Source organism: Vicugna pacos, chromosome 18 (assembly GCF_048564905.1).
Source record: "Vicugna pacos chromosome 18, VicPac4, whole genome shotgun sequence".
NCBI classification, from domain to species: Eukaryota; Metazoa; Chordata; class Mammalia; order Artiodactyla; family Camelidae; genus Vicugna; species Vicugna pacos.
In genome coordinates, this window is record NC_133004.1 from 15645993 (window position 1) to 15662460 (window position 16468).

Below are 16468 nucleotides of genomic sequence, written 5' to 3' on the forward strand. Positions count from 1 at the left end.
ATGTAGCCGGTTCTGTAACCTTTACTGTTTAAATGATTTCCATTTTTTCATTGCTATAAAGAATGTGAAAAATATCAAATATATGGGGAGAGACCCTTCCTCTGTGTAGACTGAAAATGGCATTTGGAGCAAAGGAACTTTATAATCAAGATAATATGAAAGAAGTTAGATCTTAATTTATTTCATTTCCCCAGAATTTATTCCACCTTCATGCAAAAAAGCATATAATTCAAGACAGTTTGTTCCTGCAGGCTTCCAGATCAGCCAGTCATCTTCCCCAAACCTCTTGTGCTGGGTGCTAAGGGCACCGCCGTTCATAGAAGGTTTTTGCTTTTGTGGGGCTTCCAGAGTCTAGGTGGGGAGGGAGGACGGAGCTAAGTGCTTGTAGGTAGTTAGAGATGGGACAGTGCAGTGAAAGAGGAGGGGGCGAGGGTTGGGAGAGGAGCCAGCATGCCCTGGGACACCCAGGATGGGGAAGGAGACCCCAGGCATGAGGAGGAAAGTGTTACTCACCGCTCTGTCCGGCCCAGGGAAAACAGTAAGCGTGCGCTTCTGCCCTGGATAGGGGCTTGCCTCTGCTAAAGCGAGATCCCTGATTTTGACCCTTATCACTGTGGGAAGCCTTTGAAGGTCAGATAAAGAGAACATTGAGAGAAAGTTTGGGAACTTTCAAGAATAATAGGAAACAGCACTTTTTAATTTGTATTCATTTTTAGTTAAAGATTGAAGTCAAAGGACAGAGGCTTATGGATGTTTCCTCCATTACATTCCACTGTGTGTTGATTCCTGCCCGTGAGAGACAGTGGTCTGGGGAGTGTGTGATCGTGTCCCTCGGATGTTTAGGATCGCTGGTACCCACTGTCAGCCAGGGCACATCTGTACTTTTCCTCAATAGAGGGGTCATGTGTGCAATGTGAGGTCTGACCCAGAGCCTGGCCGTGGGCCCAGAGGGCCTCAGACCCACTCAGAATGCCGGCTCTTCAGGGCAAATGGCACGAGTTTCCACAGCTCTGCACTCAGGGCTTCACTCAGCTGTATTTCCCTTGCTCTTCCTCCAATAATCACAGACCCTCCAGCCCTAGGGCCTTAGAGTTGGCAGCTTCTTCTGCCTGAAAGCCTTTCTCCGTAGATGTTACAGGGAAGTTTCCATCTGTCTCTCCATGGCTCTGGTTCTTCCTCTGTAATAACAGGGTGTTACTATCTCTGCTTAAGAAGTTGTAGTGAGGATTCAATTACATAGAAGACTTGATTATATAATCATTCAGAACTGTGGGTTCTCGCCCCTATCTTTCCCTCACCTGTTTATTAGGGCCGTCAATGACTGTGAGCCTCTTCCCCCTAAGACAAACTGTGTGCCTATAACATGTCTTAAGAGGGATTAATGATTTGACCTTGACTTATTAAAATCAAAAATTAACTCCAGTAGGTCTGTTAGATTACTTGTAAGCAATTACCTAAGCCATCCTTACCCGTGGAGATTCTGATTATGTCTGGGATGTGTCCCCAGAATGTTTTTTCTTTCTTCCTTCCTTCCTTTTCTTCTTTTCTTTTCTTTTCTTTCTTTCTTTCTCTCTTTCTTTCTCTCTTTCTCTCTCTCTTTCTTTCTTTCTCTCTTTCTTTCTCTCTTTCTCTCTCTCTTTCTTTCTTTCTCTCTTTCTTTTTTTCTTTTCTTTCTCTCTCTCTCTTTTTTTTTTTTTTTGTCAAGCTTGAGGCTAATTCTGCAACGCAGCCGGTCTGGGAATTTCTGAAATAAAACCAGGCCTCCATGTTCCTGGGTCAGTTGTTTTTTTTTTCCCCTTAAAGAATAGGTTCCCAGCCTGGGCTGTGTGTAGAATCACCTGGAGACCTTTAAAAAAAACCCCAAAAAACTCCATTGCCCAGGCCCATGGCCAGGTTCCCTAGGTGATTCTTATGCATTGCCTGGGTTGAAAATCAGTGCCCGGAAGTATCTGCATGGGAGGCAATAGCCCCGATTCCCACCAGCTTTGGCGCGGAAGAGCCTCCACTTGGATGTGTGGTCTGCTCCTGCAGTGCCAGCAGAGGGCACACAGAGCAAACTCCATCCTTTCTTCCCGGCTACAATCACAGTTCCCGGTGAAAACAGAAACTGGGCTAGGGCTCAGTGGCTCACCAGCAGGACCAGGGAGCTGCTTCCAAATCCCACATCAACAACAATAAAAACAACAAAACTCACCTGTGCTCCACCCTGTTGATTCTGGTAGAAGCAGCTGGGCATCTGTGTCTTTACGCTTCCCAGGTATTTCCAAGGCGCCCCGAGTTTTGAGAATCATTGTACGGGATTTACCCTTCCCAAGAGCCACCTCTGACGGTGAAGTCGCTAATCAGAAAATGGAGGTAGTCTTTATAGTCAAGTAGCGGATATATTGGCAATTACCCATTTGAAAAAAATTCCCAAAATCACCTGATAGAAATACCCAAGCTTATGTATGAGGATGTTTACTGCATGTTTCTAAGAGTGAAACATACAACAACAGGAAGTAAACTCAGTTTCCATTGGTAGGCAACACAGTTAAATCAACTATGACATATTACAAGTCCTGAGAAAGAGTGAGGTTGAACCAGACCAGCTGATGCGGACAGGTAATCGTCGGGCTGCATTAACTGGAAAAAGCAAATCACAGAACAATACAGCTCTATATCATCCTGTTTGTTACAAATGGTTCACAATGGTTAACCCTGGGGAGTGGGTCGGGGTGGATGAGATAAAGGGAAGCTTTCTACTCTCAACTTTATAACCTTCTAGAACCCTACTTCAAAAAGACACCTGCACCCCAATACTCATAGCAGCACTATTTACAACAGCCAAGACAATGGAAACAGCCTAAATGTCCATCAACAGATGCCTGGATAAAGAAGATGTGGTATATTTATACAATGGAATACTGTTTAGCCATAAAACCCGACAACGTAACGCCATATGCAGCAACATGGATGTTACTGGAGAATGTCATTCTAAGTGAAGTAAGCCAGAAAGAGAAAGAAAAATACCACATGAGATCACTCATATGCGGAATCTAAAACAAAACAAACAACAAACAAAAATACAAAACAGAAACAGACTCATAGACATAGAATACAAACTTGTAGTTGCCAGGGGGACAGGGGGTGGGAAGGGACTGGGATTTCAAAATGTAGAATAGATAAACAAGATTGTACTGTGTAGCACAGGGAAATATATACAGGATCTTGTGATGGCTCACAGCGAAAGAGAATGTGACAATGAATGTATTTATGTTCACATATAACTGAAAAATTGTGCTGTACACTGGAATTTGACACAACATTGTAAATGACTATAACTCAATTAAAAAAAGTTAATAAAAAACTTTATAACCTTCTAGTATTATGTAAAAATTTCCTATGAGCACGCCATCCATCTTAACAAATGAAGAAAAACGCTGTAACAAACGCAGTCTCTTCCCTCCTTTCCCCCTCCCACCAGCTTTCCAGGTAAAGAGAAGAGTTTCTCAATCATGATTCCCATACTGGACTTGGAACCTGGGTGGACAGGAAGAAACAATTGTCACTTAAAGCGCCAGTGATGTGATGGTGTTTGTTCCTCGTGGAGTGGTTTCCTTCCCCATCTGCTGTGAGCCGTCGGGACTTTGGGTCCCTCTACCCTGGGCTGTGTACAATTTAGATGCAGGCGATGGGGTGCTCTGTATGTAGCACGTCCATTTTCATCTGGTGGTTGCTATGCACTGAATGTTTGTATCCTCTCCAAAAATCTGTAGGTTGAAACAATACCCCCAGGGTGACGGTGTTCGGAGGTGGGGCCTTTGGGAGGTGATGAGGGTTAGATGAGGTCATGAGTGGCTTGGAACCGTCTTGCCTGCTTGATTCCTAGTCCTGCACTTCCCAGCTGTGACCCTGGGCCAGTCTCTCTCTGTGCCCTGCTTTCTTCATCTGTGAATTGATGCTAATAAAAGCACCCACCGCGGGTGGATGAGGGGACTGACTTACTACATGAAAAGCACTTCAAATAGCGCTTGGTCCAGGGAAGCCCTCGATAAGTATTTGCTGCATTATGATAATCAACCTCACTCTGCAGGTGAGGCTCAGAGAGGGTACGGGACTTGCTCAAGGTCACCCAGCTAGACAGCAGCAGAGTTGGGTCATTTTACTGCCTTGTCCTGCCTAACCAGGGAGGAGAGAAGGACAGAAAATGGAAACAGGGACTGTTTTTAACAAAGGTCCCAGTACCTTCCAACCACCTGCCTTGGGAATATATGTTCAGGAGCTCACACTAATGCTGACCGAGTCCGCTTTCCCAGGCCAGTGGCCAGGCTGGCTGTGAGAAGGATCCTGAGTGGTTGAATCTGAACCAATCCCACGCTGACCACATGTGTGTACTCACCCGTATCTGTGTGCCTCAAATCCTGGCTTCCAAGCTGTGTGATGCTGGGCAGGTTCTCCAACCTCTCTGAGCTTCAGGCTCCTCTTCTTACAAACAGGCAGACACACACATAACTCATCGGTTTGCTGTGAAAATTACAAAGCCCCAGCAGAACATGCTTGTGCACAGCAGAGGCTCAACAAATGATAAATATTATCATTATCCATGATTATTCTTAAAAGACCATTTAATGGGAGATACTGCTTTCCAAGTCGATGATTTTAGACATGTTGGGTGTCTGAGCTGGAAGAAACCTTGGAAATCACGTGGTCCAAACCATGCATTTTTCCAGGAGAGAAAAATAAGGGCCGCAGAGGGCCACAGAGACAGTTGGGGGCAGAAGTGAGTCAGGAGCCCACGACCCCCGGCTCCAGGTCAGGACGCCAGGAGGAACAAGGACCCAGCTCACTTCCATAGGTGCTCACTCAGCATCTCTTCCGTGCCTTCCCAAGCTGCACCTGCCTCCCAGCTGACCCCAACTGGTCATCACTTTACCACCTTGATGGGCAATTGAAAGAATCTGATTTAATAGGTTTAGAGAGGGGCCCAAGCATTAAGTTTTTTGTTTTTGTTTTTTTTACACAAAGCTCTTTAGGGTGACTCTAAAGTGCATTTTGAAAGTTGAAAGTCTTGGATGTTTTGGATCCTATGCTTTACTTTTGCTCTCCATCCAACCCGTTATGGGTGTCCTGGTCAGGCCACCTGGTCACCTTGGTCAGCAGATTACTGACTGGTTGCCCAGCCTCCCTGTTCTTCACATTGGCCACTCAGGAGAATCTTTCTAGAAAGCATGTTGGATTAGCCCCCTGCTCCAAACCTTGGCTGGTTTCATCGGTGTGTGGAAGGCCTGGCCTGGTACAAAAGAATGCAGATCCGAGCCTTGCCTGTTTCTTTGGCCTGGACTCCAGGCTCTCCTGGCCTCCCTCTTTGTGAATGAGTACTGCTGAATGTCACAGAAATGCTTGTCTCATCCTGCCTTCGTGTCTTCAGTTGGCTATTCTTTTGGTCTGGAGTGGCTCTCAGCCCACCTCCAAGTCACTGGAGCAGTTACCACTCAGTCTTCAAGAGGAAACTCAGGGAGTTAACTTCTGCTCTGATTTGGGGCCTCTCCTTTGTTCATGTATAGCATCCTTCTGTATCCTGGTTCTTATGCTGGGTGGCTGTGACCTTTGGCCCCCTGGAAGGGGAACTGAGGCTGAGGACCGCGCCGTGTCCATCCCCATCACATGACATGCCTTTGATGAGCTCCGATGAAATGAACAGGCTCACAGTGCTTCCTGAGCCCAAGGCAGACTTAAGCAGGTAGAGGGTCCCCCCAAGACATCCCTAAGAGGTATGCAATAGATGCTTAATAAGAACTTGTCACATAAGTCCTTACCAAGACCACTGTCAACCAAAGAGGCCACATTTACTCTGGTGTTTCCATTATAAATATTTTAATTTAAGAATACTGATTAACACAGGAAAACAGATTGAATTCATGGAATTGTGCATATGGTCATCAGTTACATTGCGACGGGTTAATTTATCATTTATTGGCACTGTCAACAGAATACTGTAAACAAGATCACTTTGTATGCGCACGTCGGCAGAGCTCCCAAGTAATGGTTTTCTACCATGAGCTGATATATATATACATATATAGACAGAGATAGGTTATAGATAATAGACATGTTAATGTGCACAATTTTGCACGGTTACTGAGTGTCAGTAAAAATTATAAAAAAAACCCATTTATAATAAAAGTGAGGATGCATGAAGGTTTGCTATTACTGGACCTTGTTTTCTGTAAATGTGATGAGACTTGCTAGTGACATTTCCTAAACTCTATGGCACTAATGAGTGATGGGTTCATTTCCGGACTGTCGGCCACAGATGCTCTATGGCATGGGCTCTGCCCGAGCCGGCGGCCTGTCTGCGGGGCTCCCTGTGTTTTCCCCAGCCTCTTCCAAGTTTCTACCATCTTGGGCGCCTCCAAGAATCCTTTTCCTTGAAATTCTTCCAGCTACACCCTTACCCCCAAAAGAGGATGTCTCAGGAACTCATTATGCCCTGATTCAACAAGGATTTGCTGATAAATGGCTTAAAAAGTTTTACGAGAAGTAACTTCCCTTAGTAAGGAGTGAATACGCCTGGAAACGACTTTCCAGATAAAACAGATTTCATTTCTCTGTCAATGTCCTGTGAGGAGAGAACAAAATATTGGAGCCACTCTCTCCACCAAAGAGAGCCACATTTCTGGTTGTGCCCTGGCTTAAAAACCTTTTGGACTCCAGGAACCTCACTGTATGTTTGCACCCAATGCTAAAATCCTCAGCAGAGAGCATCCGTACGCCAATATATGAATTACAGTTTGGTTTGCATTTTGCTTGTTAAATAAGGCCTTGGATTTTGGGATATTGCCTGTGGAATCTGGATCCCCAGTGAAAGGTGTGAGACCATGAACTGATGTGTCTTTGCATATGCTGTTCCATTTCTGCAACATACTTCCTTGCCTTGTCTGCTTGGTGAACTCTTGCTCATCCTGCAAAACCCTGCTCAAATGTCACTTTCTTCTTGGAATCTCCTCTGATCCTTAGGTGGGTTGGGGCACTCCATCTGAGTTCCTGATGTTTCTACAAATACCGCGTTTATGATCCTTGCCATTCTGCTTTTTAATTGTTAGTTTAAGAGTCTCTTGTGTCCAATGGGATGTGAGTCCCTTGAGAGCAGGGACTAGGTTTTATTTCACATTTGGATTTCTAGTGCTCAGCACTGGGCCTGGGACAGAGCAGGTATTTAATCTAAGTTTCATGAATGAATGGTTGGAGAAATAAACAAATATATACATGAGTGAAACCCTTGCAGAGGGAGGGAGGCGCCATGTAGTTGGCAGTGCACATGTCCTCGGACCCGGCAGAACTCCTGAAAAGCAACAGATGAGCACTGTCTGCAGGGATACAGAGTGAACTGGGATCCATGGATCTGTCCATGTCTATAACCATGATAGTGCCTTTCATTCTTGGCCAAAAAAAAAAAAAAAAAAAAAAAAGGTTGATGACCAAGTCTGCTGAAGAGTGGAAACGGAAAAAACCAACCCACTTGGAGATCTTTGGATGATTCATTATTAAAGGAGAAAAAGTGCTGAATCAAGAATCTTGATTGGCCCAAAACAGTCAACCAAGGCACCAGGAGATGAAGTGGCTTCCTTCTGGACAGAGGACACCAGCCAGATCTCCCTCCTTTCCCCTCAAGCAGTACCTCATCGCTCTGGGACCACCATGCGCTCTTTTTAGAAGCACCTGAAGTCAAATCAGTTCCAAAACTGTCTCCTCTCCGGCACAGATTGCTTCGCCTCAGCCATAGTCCAGTCAAGCCTCTCAGCACCGCCTGCGCGGTAACCTCACACTCACCCACACAGGAGAGCCTCTGCCTTGGCGGGGCAAGAACAAGCAGACCGCCCGGCACCAACAGGCTGGTTTCCCGCTTGGGGCTCTGGCGCCTTTAATTCCCGATGCTTCCCTCGAGACACCTAGGTCAGCAACCGACTCCGTCTGACGGAGCAGCAGAGCTGCTCCTGGGGCTGCTCAGAAGCGGAGCAAAGGTGGATGAGCTAAAGCTAGAGAAAGGGTCCCCCTAGGGGAGGGGTCCAGATTCAGACCCCGGATGCCACGGGGCAGGGGGATGGGGCTCTGCTGCCCCAGGCCTGGGCTGACACTTCCGGGCCACAGGCGTGCTTCTGACCCTTCGGTTCACATGTGTCCCCGTGAATGATGGGGCCACAGCTTTCCTTCCACCAAGGAAGTGTTTAATAGGAGGGAGAGAGTTTGGGGAATGAAAGACAGCAAGTAAGACCTGCCAGTGATGCCACCCAGAGATTCTCCCAGGATGAAGCCCCATCGAGGAGAGAATTCACAGTTTATGGAGGAATCCCCAGAGGCATGGAGAGAGTGGCTAGGAGACCACACCCCCTTGCACACATATCCTCCTATACTTTCCACACCCCCAGGCTCAACCCCAGTGTCCCTGCTGTCCTGCACATGCTCTGTCCTGCCCATCACTGGGCTGCACGTGGGACATGCTCAGAGCTCCAGGGCCTGGGGGAGAGGGTGAATCATGTCTTTGCACAGGGCAAGGGGAGTCCACACCCTCCCCTCACAGAATGTATCACTTGAGAGGGACCAGAACTCAGGAGTCCCACACCAGTCCCAGGAGCAGGTGTCATTCCCTTGACCGGTTTCCAAAGATACTGTCGGCAGATACATGGCCAGGACCCCCAGGGCCCATCCTAAGACTATGTCCAGGGCTCAAGTAGAATGTCTGAGCTTAAACCAATGTGTACCATTGGCTCTGCAGGGAGGGAAACCCAAACCAGCCCCTCCTCCCTCCCCTACCCCCCAAGCCACCAAAAACATCCCCTCCCGACAAATAACCCCCCAGCTGATGCAGTCACCTCTGATACTTTAAGTGAAAACATGAATTAGGCAAACTAATCAATTTGACGATTGTTGAGATCGGGGCTTTCTCAGAGCGTAGTGGAAATGGCTTCTTTACTTGAAGTTGGCTAAGATGTCGCTGAAAATATTGAGGAACAGGTGTGCATGGTGATCCCTGAAGACCAGAGTGGGACGGAAACGGATGGACTTGTCGCCGCAGCCCCCCAGCATCACGCCTGGAAGGAGAGGCAGGGGGCAGGTTAGGGGCCCGGGTGCAGAGGCCCACGCGGGGGAGCCGGGAGCTGTTACACTCATCCGCGACCCCATCCGTCCTTCCTTCCAGCCCCTCTGTCCATCCTTCACCCCTGTTCTCTCCTATCACCCATCTCATCCACCTCTCTGTTCCCTCCCTTCCATCCAACTCAGAATGCCAGCTCTGCTGCCCCTGAACTAGGTCTGGTGACGGAGAAATCCTGAGAGAAAGTCCTTGCCTTCCAGAAACTCATGGTGTGTTGGGAAAAGAAACTAAGTCAGCAAATGAATTACAGAAGCGGGGGCGGGTTTGAAGCACACAGGACGGAGGCAACATGCTGATTTTAAAGGGTGACTGCACCTTTGACTAGACGGGGTCCGGGCTAGGTTGTGTGGCGTCTCTGGGGCTCAGTTTTTACCCCTCTTCAGGGCTGCCGCAGGTTTTTGTAAGACGGTACGTGTGCAAGACCCCACGCTTGACACAGTAGGTGCCTCCCAACTTAAAGCTCTCCTGTGGGGTCCCACAGCTCTCAGGACAAAGTCCAGAGTCTTGAACCTGATCCACAGGGGGACCTGGCAGCTCCTCCCGTTTCATCCCCTGCTGCCTGTCTGTCCCTGGCCACACTCCACCTCTGTAAGCCCCACACATCCCTCCCTCTGCCCAGAATGCTCCTTCCCACCTTCTTCACCTGGCCAACTCCTATTCGCCTGGAAAGACTTCATGTAAAATGTCACTGCCTCATGGAAGCCTTCCCTGATTTCCTGGACCCCTTCCCCAGCTATTCATTCTGTAGCTCCTTTTCCTCCATCCGAGGACTTATAACTGCAATCGGTTGTTTATGAAATATTGTCTTCCATGTCACTGCTTCCTGCCAGACTGTAAGCTCCTGGAAGGAAGGGCCCCAACCCTCTCCACTGTTGGCACTACCCACCTTCTTGGTGAATATTGTTGAATGAATAAATGTAGAAGGCAAGCCCCCTGGTAACTTTCTCTTCTTTTGAGAAATTTTGACCATCTTTAGTCCCATGAAACCCCTGCGCACCGCCCCCTCCCCCCGGCCCATGCCCTTCCAGGAAACGTGGGCACCATGCAGCTCGACGTCCACTCCTGGCAGCCTTACCTTTGTTTCTAGCTATTGAAATGAGTTTATTCCGTATGGATTCGTCTGGAGTGTCGAAGGAGCAGAAGGTGCCTCGTCCTCTCACTCTGCTGATGAACTGGGGGTACCGGGCCTACAGTGGGGAGAGACAGCAAGCCTGTCACCTGTGTAGCTGCTGCGGCAACACTGTCCTCCGCACCTCTTCTCAGAGCCAGGAGCCTTAGTCAGCCACCTGCGAGGTGCCTTGTCCTCCAGGACCCGTCCTTGTGACTAGGGCTGGGTTGCATCCACTGGCACATTTAAGAGACCTACAAAGAGAACAGTCACCTCTGATACTTTAAGTGAAAACATGAATTAGGCAAACTAATCAGTTTGACGACTTGAGATCGGGGCTTTCTCAGAGCGTAGTGGAAACGGCTTCCTTCAGCCCCGGGACTTGCTTTTCTGGGGTGCTGTGACTTCACTTGCAGGGTCTGAGCGCCCATTCCTGCTTTCTGGTCCGAAGCCACGGGGCTATCTCGCAATCTGACCGTGACTCAGGGGATGTCTTGGATCATCTGAACGCTACTGCTTCTCTTTTGTTCCAGCACTTTCCATGTGTCCCATCCATGCCCTGTGCCAGGCCGTGAACTCTGCCTGTAGCTTTGTATCCTGAGAGCTGGCGTGATGCCTGCTCACGAGGAAGGCAGCTGTGAGTCCACATGGACCTTATGGCCGCTCAGCTCAGGACAGGGAGCGGCCCGCCTTTGTGACAGCCTTAGAATAAGACCCTACTGAGCACAGACCGGGTGTAGCCCATAATCCGGCACAAACCACCACCATCAGGGCCCAGCTGTCCCCCAGGGAAAGAAATGCCTGGCATTTCTCCTGCTGCACTGGTGACAGGGCAGGAGCACTGGGGCAGGAGGGAAGGGCCCGACCTTTTGACCCTTCGAATCTTCCCAGAAGCTTTTCCTAGCACCTGCCCCTGCCCAACCTCAGTCTAAATGCAAATCCAGCCCAAGAAGAGAAAAAGAAATTCCGCTGACAGCTGCACAGCACAGCTGAAGGGTCTCAGCTGTCTTCATGGCCACACTTAACCCCTTCAGAGTCTTTGCAGTCAGGCAGATCTGGGTTTAAAGCTCCCTGTTCTCACCCAGAAAATGAGGATAATTGTATCTTCCTAATTTCAAGTTGTTCCGAGTTAGGGGGTGCCAGAAAAAATACAAGACGTGCAGCTACATTCCTGATGAACAACTTATAATTTTCTAGTATAAGTATGTCTCACATGTTGCATGGGATATACTAATGCTAAAAAATTTCATTGCCATTTAAAAAAAATTTCACCTGGAGCCCTGTATTGTAATTTGCTAAATCTGGCATCCTACCAGGGGGAGGAGGATGGTGGTCCCTGAAGTTCTCACCTCTGCCCTGTGACTGGAACCAAGTCAGTGCCTGCCTTTCCCCCCTTGGAATTCAGACTTGTGAAATTTATATTTAACTAGGGGTCCTGCCTTTTTTCCCCCTCCTAAATGCAGTAACCCTATTTTAAGGATTAAATGAGATAAGGCACTTAACACAATGCTTGGCACAGAGCAGATTCTCAATTAATGGAAATAATAATAATAATAAAAAAATTATTATTAGGCCCTTGATCATGTCAGAGAGGTAAACACTGGCAAAGAACATGGACTTTGAAGTCCATCAAATCAGGTTCAAACCCCAGAGTTGGCACATGGAAGCTGTGTTAATGTTGGGCAAGTTAATAATGCTCAACACCTCAGTTTCTTCATCTGCAAAATAGGGATAAGAGTGGTGTCTACACCCAAAGCATTGCTGTTAGACTTTAATGAAAGAGTGTATGAGCAGGCTCTCAATAAAAGGAAGCTGTTATTACTACCATCCCCTCCCTTCATCATCACCATCACCACCAACATCACCACCATCATCACCACCATCACCACCACCATCATCAACATCACCATCATCACCATCACCACCACCATCACCACCATCATCACCACCATCATCACCATCATCAACATCACCATCATCACCATCACCACCATCACCACCACCATCATCATCACCACTATCATCACCATCATCACCACCCCTCAGTGGTTCTGCTCAGCTCTTGGGGGACTGGCTGCTTCAAGATTTCAGAGGAAGAGCTCTTTGTGTCCAGACATCTGGGGAGGGTCATCTCCCCTCCTAATCCCTGGGCCAGACTAGCCAGTCCTGGAAACACTGTGGTTCCACCCAGAAGCATCCCCCACCCCCAAATCTAAGATGTGTTGGGCAGGGAGTAGACATAACAAAGACAAATCACTATAATAGAGAGCTCTACTGTCCAATGAGTGGTCACACGTGGCTGTTAAAATGCGCTGAGGACAAACTGGGATGGGTGGTACGTGTAAGATACACACTGGGTTTCAAAGACAGCATGGGAAAAAGACCATGAAATAACAAGTTATTTTCTATCCTGGTGGCACATGGAAATAATATTTTGGATACGATGGGTTAAGTAAAATATATTTTTCAAATTAATTTCACCTCCTCCTTTTTCACTTTTAGCATGGTTGTGAGAACCTTTTGGATGATGTGTGCAGCTGGCAATGTAACCCCTGGAGAGCACTGCTGCAGAGTGATCTGGATGTAGAAGGTCACAGAGGAAAGGACAGGGGACACACTGGTGGGAATGAGAGAGAGGGAGCATTTGGGAGGTTTTGCAAAGGAGGGATGTCTGAACTTGGTGGCAGAAGAAAACCAGGAGTTCAGGAACTGGGAATGAATGGGGTTAAGACGGAGGAGTGGGAAGGCATTCTCTACAGAAACAGACAGCATGGACCTTTCAGAATCTCTGGAGCAGCAGGTGCAGTGCTGTGCTCAAGAGCTTAGGTGTTGCCCTGGGAGCTGTGAGGCGGTGACGGATGGGGTCCTGGGAGGGCGGGGGCGGGGCCGGGGCCGGGGCCGGGGCCGGACAGGGGTACCTGGAGGTCCAGCAGGCCCGTGAGCAGGGCCTTCCCGGCATGCGCGGCGTTGTTCAGAAGGTCCTCCCGCTTGATAATGTTGATGACCTCGGCCAGCAGCAGGTTCTTGGATGGGTCCCCCAGCCACGTGTTGAAGATCCGGTAAGGCTGGGAGGAGGCACAGGGTATCAGAAGGGCTCTGGGCCTCCCTGAAGGGGCCACGCCTTCTCCCCCTTTGAAGGAGACACACTAACCCAGTGAGCAGCTACTAAGGGCTGGAAGGACACCACATATGGTCTCACCAAATTCTCTCTATAGCTACATCCCTACAGGTGGGTACTCCTGTTAGGGACCCCAATTTGTCCAGGGTCTGGGAAATCCCTCAGTCCTGGGGAGACCAAGACAGTGGCCCTTAACTACCATACTCCTCATTTTATAAAGGAGGAACCTGAGCTTCTGAAAGGTTAAGTGATTTGTCTGTGAAAATACAGCTCTAAGGTGGTGGAGTCAGGAGTGGATTCTTGGCAGTCTGACCCTCAAAGACCACCCGCTTTACTCCTCCACAAATTACTCAGGGTGTCAATGCAGCCAACTAAAACACACTTTCCAGCCTCTCTTACAATTAGGAGTGGTCATGTGACCAGACCCTAATCAAAGGTGGTAGAAATAGAAGCATTGTGGGATTTCTGGGAAGGCTGCTTGAAGATGAGAAGGGGGTCACTCTGCCCTCCTGTCCTTTTTCCTTCCAATTGCCTAGAATTGAGACGTGATGGTTGGAGTTCCAGTAGCCATTTTGGATCATGAGGTAAACTTCAGGGTGGAAACTATATGCAGGAATGGTGGAAGGAAGAATCCTGGGCCCCTGCTGAATCTGTGTGTGTGTGTGTGTGTGTGTGTATGAGAATCCATATGTACATGTGGCAGTACAGTGAAATGGTTAAGAGCCTGGGCTCTGGGTTTGAATCCTGACTTTGTCACTTAACAAGCTGTGTGAACTTAGACAACTTAATTAACCTCTCTGTGCCTGATTCCTCATTAGCAAAATGGGAGAGAAAAATAACACTGGCTTGGTTTCATTGCTGTAAAGCTTAAAAGGAGTAATTAGAATTAGGCCAAGCAAAGAGCAAATGCTCTGTTCACGGCAGCCGCTGTTAGGAGAAGCCTGATGATGGACCGCTGTGAGGTCAGCCCTGCAGAGAGAGCTGGGGTGATCGTAACCATTGGCTTTAAAATAGATTGATAAGAACTGGGTTGGGAAACCTCTGTGACATGTGAGATATCCACTCAATTCCTTGTTTGCGAGAAAGTAGCAGTTATGGGAAAGCGATGCCCTTTGATCCGCCTCCCCACCCGAGTCCTGGGCAGGAGAGAAGGGCGGGGTCCCCACTCACAGCGTTGGGCCTGAACTCCTCCTTGTGGAAGAAGCCCCCAGTCATCATCTTCTTGCTGAAGGTCATCACGTCTGCCGGGTCATCCAAGCCCCAGTGCTCGTGGGCCCAGAACTTGCCGGTGCAGCCCCCTCCTGTCTGGACCTCATCCACCAAGAAGGCGCAGCCGTGCTGGCCGAGACGGGAGAGAGATGAGGGAGAAATAAACACCCACCACTGGCCAACCGTGGACCCCGAGTCCAGCCAGAGAGTCACTGCTTCCTGAGCTGCAAGCCAAGCCCATGTTCTTCGGCTGCGCAGAACCACACCAACGCCTCAGCAGGGCGGGTCCAGCAGAGCTGCATCTGCACGTGCCCGCAAACTGCTGAGCTGGAAGGAAACCGGAACGTCAAATGCTCCCTGAGCGCAGCACAGCCTCCTTTCATCGGTTTGGGTCCCTGAACAAGCTGACGTGCTCAGAAGGAAGTGTGTCCCAGCTGGAAGGCAGCCCCATTTCCCAAGCTTCCGGTGCTGTGTTTGCCAGTTCTGCTCATCACCCAGACTACTGTTTTCTTAGTTCTTGGGTTTAAATCAACTCATGTCACATCACCTCTATCTGTGAACTGACTGGTTGGACATGCCAGCTCTACATGCAAGTGACATTAAAATGAACACAATATTAACAAAAGTTTGCTCACTGGCATCTGTTGGGTGTGGACCACACTGGACTGAAAGGTGAGATGGGATCCCCAGAAAGAAAAGGGAGGAGTCTGAGGACTTCACCAAGAGTCTCTTGATGGGGAATGTCCCCGATTAAGACAGCAGGTTGGAGGCAGATTTTGGACCAATTCCCTGTCCTGCCCTCACCCCCGACTTCTCTACCCATGAGGACCTGACAGGCAGCCTCTGAACATCTGGAAGTTTACCAGGACCCCGAAGATAACCCTTTGCTCTGGAAAACCAACTGCAAATGGCCTGTGGCCCAACCCAAACCCCGGCCCTGGGCGCTGACCTTCCTGGAGATGTCTCTCAGCTTCCGGAAGAAGTCGTCCGACGCATGGTTGTCTCCGCCCTCAGACTGGATGGGCTCCACGATGATCCCGGCCACCGTCTTCTTCTTCTTCCGGTACTTCACGATCAGGTCCTCCACCTGCGTGCCAAAGGGGGGAGGCTCCTGAGCAGTCCCCGAGGATGGGGGCCAGGAGCCTCTGGAAGTTACATTGAAAATGTGTTTGTGCGCACTTTCGGCACAGACGGTGGCATCTGCTCGGAGCTGCACACATGGATGGGGTGTGTCCCACCTGGGGTTGGCGCTACCACCTGTGGGGATGGAAACTAAGAACCCAGGGCAAATATTTAACCTTCCGGAGGCTCGCTCTGCTGATCTGAACTATGCGCGTCCTGACAGAACCTACCCACCGGGTTGCGGAGAGGACTGACTGCAATCACACAGCACAGTGTCCGACATACAGAAGGTGGTGGCTGCTGCTACTGTCACTCCTCGCAACACTATACTATTGCTGTTACTGTTATTATTGGTATGAGAGACCTTTCTGCACAGCATCTCAGCTGTCTGTTGGTTTAAAATCTGTTGTAAAACTCGTCTATTGTGATAGAAATCCACGCAGTGGTTGCATGGGGTGGGCTAGGGGTTGACTTCTCAGACTGACCCAAGGAAGTTTTCCAGGGTGATAAGATACCCTTGATTGCAGTGATGGGTATGTGAGTGTATTTATTTGTCAAAATACGTTGAACTAGACACTTTTAAAAAGTGCATTTTTGGCATGCATTTTGGCATGCATTTTATGGCGTGAAAATGAGTGCATTTTAAACTATATGTTAATAAAATCAATTTTAAAAATTTAAACTGTTAACAGTGATGGAGCAGTAAGAAAACACCTGATTTTCCCCAAGTGGTTATATTTCTTGAACTCTTGTTCTAAAATGGGCATCACCTTATAGATAA

The 16468-nt window shown here is 48.6% G+C and overlaps 1 protein-coding gene across 3 annotated transcripts in view; it reads right to left on the reverse strand.

The window, feature by feature from the left end:
- Positions 1–5836: 5836 nt before the first annotated feature.
- Positions 5837–16468, reverse strand: part of ABAT (4-aminobutyrate aminotransferase) — a 79663-nt gene continuing 69031 nt past the window's right edge. For all 3 annotated transcript variants that reach the window (XM_072942247.1, XM_015239136.3, XM_015239137.3), the window contains 5 exons: positions 15515–15652; positions 14527–14694; positions 13157–13303; positions 10206–10317; positions 5837–9068 (listed from right to left, as the gene is read on the reverse strand). In XM_072942247.1, the coding sequence (XP_072798348.1) occupies positions 8947–9068; positions 10206–10317; positions 13157–13303; positions 14527–14694; positions 15515–15652 (687 nt within the window). In that variant the 3' untranslated portion in view covers positions 5837–8946. The remainder of the gene's footprint in view (positions 9069–10205; positions 10318–13156; positions 13304–14526; positions 14695–15514; positions 15653–16468) is intronic.